The sequence below is a fragment of the Bidens hawaiensis genome, unplaced genomic scaffold (assembly GCF_021521415.1).
Source record: "Bidens hawaiensis isolate Kalapana, Puna unplaced genomic scaffold, B.hawaiensis_p1.1 tig00010732_1, whole genome shotgun sequence".
NCBI classification, from domain to species: domain Eukaryota; kingdom Viridiplantae; phylum Streptophyta; class Magnoliopsida; order Asterales; family Asteraceae; genus Bidens; species Bidens hawaiensis.
In genome coordinates, this window is record NW_027491822.1 from 552,507 (window position 1) to 558,906 (window position 6,400).

The 6,400-nt window shown below is 41.3% G+C and overlaps 1 protein-coding gene across 1 annotated transcript; it reads left to right on the forward strand.

Annotated features, from left to right (window-relative positions):
- Positions 1-4,497: 4,497 nt before the first annotated feature.
- LOC143536072 (protein SHORT INTERNODES-like) lies at positions 4,498-6,161 on the forward strand. The gene is made up of 2 exons (XM_077030154.1): positions 4,498-5,245; positions 5,791-6,161. Exons 1-2 carry the CDS (start codon positions 4,570-4,572, stop codon positions 6,141-6,143), a joined length of 1,029 nt encoding a protein of 342 aa, XP_076886269.1. The 5' UTR covers positions 4,498-4,569; the 3' UTR covers positions 6,144-6,161.
- Positions 6,162-6,400: the final 239 nt, after the last annotated feature.

Here is a 6,400-nt window from a genome sequence, read left to right on the forward strand (position 1 = left end):
GATTGACCAAGGTGTACCACCCCTGGATGCACCTCCAGGAGTAGAAGGTCATCAACCGATCAACGTGGGGCTCCACGCCCAGAATAAGGCACACCCACTCAAAGTGGCGGATCTTGGCGATCGCCATCGGGTGTACCTCCGTCAGATGCATACCGTGCCTCTCCAAGACACGGTATACAAACTTCGTCAATGGGAACCTGAGATTCCCATAAACGAAGAATGCAGCATACACCCCTATTTTGCTCTTGGGGGCATCGTACACCGTCTGGTGTGGCTCCGGAAACTCAGTCTCGAACGGCTCGAGCATGAACTTCCGGACGATGTACTGATAAAGCTCGGTGGGAAGAGCACACTGGCATTCGCCAGCAGTGCTCTTATCGTCTTTATCAGACGTAGACGTCGGAATCTCGACGTACACGTCAGGTTCCTCGGCGGCAGCCTCAAAATCGTGAGTAGAAGACATGTTTTGGAGGTAAAAAACGATTTCAGAAAGAATATTCGTCGAAAATCGCTTAGAATGAGAAGATAAAAGTGAAAGTGTGGATTACAAAGGACCCTCTCCCCCTTTATATACTAATCGCAATGAATGCGATGAATTTAATGCGGAGGAGAGAGAAAAGAGCTGGTGCAATGAAACTATGACACGTGGAAAAAGCAAGCTGGCAACAGCTGTTGATGGGACGCGCGCCGTAAAATCCGCACCCACGCGCCCAAAAAATCGCGCCCACGCGCCTGAAAAAGCGTCTGGAATGACCATGTACTGTCACGTCGCCATAACTTCCTGCACGTCCTGACACTGTCAGAAGAAACCGTCGGACGACGTTTCAACAGTTTGGACTGTTCTTATCCTTTCACCAACTCTTCGAATTTCAAAACGATTCAAAAAGATTCAAAAGTAAGCGGGAATATACCCCTTACCTTGGCAACCAAGTAACCATAAGACGGGTGCGAGTACAGTGTCAAGGCAAAACCCTTCACATACTAAGCACCCGCAGGGAATTGAAGCCAGGAATACCTTGGAAGTAAAGTAACTATAAGACGAGTGCGGGTACAGTGTCAAGGCGAAACCCTTCACATACCTAGCACTCCGCAGGGAATTGAAACCAAGAAGGATCTTCTGGGCCATGCTTGCGGAAACGGGAATAACATCCCCGCATAGCGGGAACGTCGAGAACTAGATTGTTTGAAGCTCCAAGATGGAATTGGTTGTTTAAACATAATTGATCACTATGTTCAAAACTACCAAAACCTCATGGAGAATCTACACAAGTGGAACTCAATGCTCCTGACTTGCGAGGAGGTTACAGACCTACCCGCATCAAACCCAAAGATCAAGCAGAAAAGTCGGGAATTTATGCACGTGACATTAGGACTTCCGCGGGAAGAATCTCCATGGAAAACCTTAAAACTAAACCCTTTTCAAAACCCTTTGCTTAAGTCCAAAAGTTCACCTCACTTATTAACAATTCATGAGAAGAACATTGGACTGGGGGGACTTGAAGAGGCAGGTCCCAGCAGAGCCCAGTTGGACCCGCAAGACTCACCTCAAAGAGGGAAGCCTGCGTAGTTGAACCCGCAAGACTCACCTTCAACAGGGACGTCTGCGCAAAGGCTAAACTCGCAGTACTCACCTTGAAGAGGGACGTCTGCGCAGAAACCAACTGGATCCGCAGGACCCACCATGCTCAGAGACGTGATGTCCTTACGCGCAGTACGCAAGCTGTTCCCACAGGAAAAGCCTCCCAATTGTGAAGTACCCCGCCTGTTCCCGCAGCTGCGGATACAAGCCATCAGGGAAGGCTACCCGCGCAGCAAGGCTACACGCACAAGGCACTTAACTCTTAAATAATTCAGTAATGTCACTTGAAGAAGGAGTAAGCAAGCCGGGAACACTCCCGCCCAAATGAGCTAGTCCGTACGATACTGGAGGATCTTTTGTACTGTACCTGACGAGGTATGGACAAAAGATCTGACCAAGGATACGACAGCTCACTGACAACAGTATGACGAGCAGCACGCTCTTGTACTGTATGTCACTATTAGCCGCTGCCTACTCACCAACCTGTCGGAGGACGTGCATGGCCTGCAGTTGGTGGAACAGGAGTAGTACACAGCCAGCCTGGTCACTATCAGCCGCTGCCTATCCACCAACCACCAACATGGCATGTGCGTAGCCCACAGTTGGCAGAACAGGAACACTATTCAGCCGGCTATACCTGCTTGGAAACCTACCTTCGGCTATAAATACTCCAACACCTTGGAATGGTATCATCTTATCTCATATCTTATATCTTGATATATTACCGGATATCTGCTCTAGTCATTCTCTTAATATACACTTATATTCAAGAGCAATCTAGTCTGATTCTCACGCCGGAGGGTGGTCACAAGGAGGTACCCCCCCTTCTCAGTGACGAGCTCACGGTGTCTGTTTTGCAGGTTATCAGAATAACCATCTTTGCCGGAACTAACCCTCGTGGGAAACATCTATTCAACCCCCAGATTATCCGTAATCTGCCCGGGGTCAATTAGTGTTTCTTCAAAAACACAGAAGTTAAATCACATATTTTTTTCCCTCACTTTGTTTTCTCTCCTCGATTTTCTTTCTTTAATTTTATTTCGTTTATTAAACTCGAAAACAGAGCAAAAATGTTCTCACTTGTCACGTATTTAGTATCTCATGGAATCCGGCCAACATGGGCATTCATTTTTGAATGTGAATTGTCTCATGCACATGTTTAAACCTTTCATGTGTGAATACATATTACAAATGTACCCAACTTAAACCACCTGTGATTGCTCAATCTCGACCATTCAATGTTATATCAGCTGGTGTTCACTTTGGACCTCTGGTTTCTCCAGGTTTCTAATATTTTGTAGTTGTTAAAGAAATGCCAATATGTGTTTCTCCGATTTTCACTTTGGACTCGCTTGATATTGGATGGTTGTATGCAACCACCACTTCGTATTTAGAAAATACCTCTTGTGATTTCGTTTGTAACTTTATGTTAGGAAGCAATTGGTCTTATGTTCCAACGACATTGAGGTGATGGTTAAACTTTGGGATCCTTATGATCTTAGGTTCAATACCTGACTCAAGGGAGTTTCCCACAACGGTGGGTTTCTTCCTTGATGGTGTTCTTGGATAAATCAGGCTTGGAGCGTCAAAATCAGTATGGATGACTGACATCCCGTTTCAGAAAAGCTCACTCAGGTATTAGAGGTTTTTCCAAACGCTGCTAAAAAAACTTTATGTTAGGAAGAAACACAAACTATGTGATTATACCTAGACTGGTATAATGTGTGAAAAGAAGGAGAGCTATATGCTTCCGATAATTCCTAGAAGTCATCAACCTTCTACATATGTTTTATAACTTCAAACCTTTTTCATCGACAAACATACCCTGTAATTCTACTTCTAATTCTTCGTGTTTGTCTACCATCAGACTTGAACACTCAACTATATTAGTAGGAATACTTGCATGCTTCTCTAGATATCGAGAGACTAAATACCCTTTGATATATGCCTTTAATTGCGTAGTTAATTAAATTTCAAAATTTGTTTCAAGACAATGCTCCGAAATCAAAATTGATTTTAAAACTTCAATCAAAATCATTATATTTCTCAAGTTTCTCTAATTACATATTTAAACAAAAGGTTTATAATTAAACATTTATAGCATTAAGTATGACGTGTTTATGTTCTTAGGACCAGTCTATACGAGACCAAAGTTACTGACGACCCGGGAGTAGGGGTCTGATAGATTTACAAACATTATTTGTAACTATATGCCAAGTGTTCTAAACAGTTATGTTCAAGTTGGTTTTTCAGTTTCCATATTTTTGACTAACTAAAACTACACAATTAAAGAAATATTTATATTTAGTCCTAACATATTAACATAATATTTATATATGCTTATAAATACAAAAGTTGACAAAATGGGTAAGCTTGAAAATGAAGCCTTAGTTTGGAGGACCTTTAAGTAATTCACTCCCTAAGAGTTTTCACGTCTCTCCCTCACTCGTAGTGATAACAAGAGGAGAGAGGATGATGAAATCCCAAAAAACAAGTAGCTCCTGTCAATGAAGGAATTAAAGAAAGAAACAGGTTGCCTTAATGGCTATGGCGGCGTGGCAGACCTGTAATTTTTTGGCTTCTTTAATGCTCACGTACAGCAACCACACAAACCATTGAATGAAAAAGTGTATTAATTCCTCAATTCTCAGCTGAGATATCAGATTTCAATTTTAATTTCAATTTCAATTTCAATTCCAATTTCAAGTTCCAACCCTGGAGCTAGCTAGACATATAATTAAGTCAGTCACCATCTACTTTCATAACCTTTTATTTTCTGTTTTTGTGCCTTGTGTTATATATTTTTTTTATAAATATTTATAAACTCATCTAGAAATATAGGGTTAGGAGAAGGTGGACATAAATAGAGTTTAGGTTGGATTTTCAATTGCTATGGATTGTTGTGAGGAGTCTCAATTGGGGTGTTGTAGTTGTAGTTGTAGTTGTAGGAGTAGTAGTACTTGTCACATAGTTAACACCTTGCAGAAGCTATGGCTGGCTTCTTCTCATTAGGATCTGCAACTTACCCTACTCAACAACACCCTAACACCAACACCAACACCAACACCAACACCAACATAAACCTTGCTTCAAATCCCACTTCCAACTCAAACCCTACTGAGTCCAGCAGCTGGTTCTTGTACAGCTCCACCAGAAACACCACCTATGACCACCGCCCCACCACCACCAAAGACTTTGAACTCTGGCAGCAGCCACCTATGACTGCTGCTGGTGGTGGTGGGGATGGTAGAAATAATAATAATAATATTATTAATTTCTCAGATGAACCCACCTGGGGTTCTGCCGGCTTTGTGATGATGGGGCATGGCATCACCGGCGGAGCTACGGGTGCCGGTGGTGTCAGCTGTCAGGACTGTGGAAACCAGGCCAAGAAAGACTGTCAACATATGAGGTGTAGAACTTGTTGCAAGAGCAGAGGGTTTCAGTGTCAAACACATGTGAAAAGCACGTGGGTTCCGGCGGCTAAACGCCGGGAGAGACAGCAGTATCTCTCCGCCACCGCTGCGCAACAAGATCACAACCGCCGCCGTGTTATTACAACCACCAAAAGGGCAAGATCAGGTCAAGATCATGATAATAATAATAATTTGGTTCATCCGATTACTACTGCTGCTACTACTATAGCTATTGCGTATAACTCCTCAGGTATATAAATTCTTTATCCAATAATATTCTTTAGGTTAATTTTATATAAATTTAGTATCTTTCATTCTTTCCCAAATGGTGTTTTTTAAATTTGTCTATAATTAAGAAACCTAACTGCTTCCTAGGAAAAAAAGCCTAACAAATTCGGACTTAAGATCTTATACAAGCATATTTTATAATTTTATGAGGTCGTTACTCGTTAGTATTTTGTATTCCGTATCTTTAATTACATTATTATATATAAAGATAAAGATTTATATAAGCAAACTAATCATCACGTTCTTTGCCATCCCGTGACCAGATTGTTAGGGAGGGAAAGTTGATGAAGATGATTAAGACTTATATTATATTAATATTATTTTTGCACAAAAAAATATATTTAATAAAAGAAGCTTAAATTAAACGTGCATACAATTGTACAATACTCATACGCATATATAATTTACAATCACTAAACCATAATTTTTACTGTAATAATTAACTTAATACTACTGATAATTTAAATCATTTTTACTTTAGTGATTGTTTACTTGTTGTGCAACTAGGGTTTGAGGTAGGCAACTTCCCATCAGAAGTTACAACACCGGCGAACTTCAGGTGCGTAAGGGTAAGCTCGATTGATGACACCGATGATCAATTCGCATATCAAGCCGCTGTAAACATAGGCGGGCATTTGTTTAAGGGAATTCTATATGATCAAGGCACGGAAAGTCAATACATGGGCGGAGACACCTCGTCCGGTGGCAGCGCAGGGATCCCGCAGCTAAATCTCACCACAACGTCCCCGGGTAATTCGGCCGCGGCCGCAAACTTTATCGGTCATTCTTTATATCCTTCTCTTGGTGGCAATGATTACTTGACCAGTACGCAATTTTTCCATCAAATATCAAGAGATTAATTAAGTACTCGTCAATCATCGCATCATAATATAATAAGTGTTATGAAGATCAGTTAATGTCACATCCTACAATTAGCTCAAATGAAGGCTGTGATTTTGTTTTCTGATTATATTACCGGTGCACATTTCGATGCAAAGTTGAAATTAAGGTCCTATATTTTATACTCTTGTCGTAAAGATTTCTTGATTAGTAGGAGACAATATACCTAGGAGTTGCGTCCGTATTGTTTGTTTTGGTGTTTAATTTGTTTGTTTTT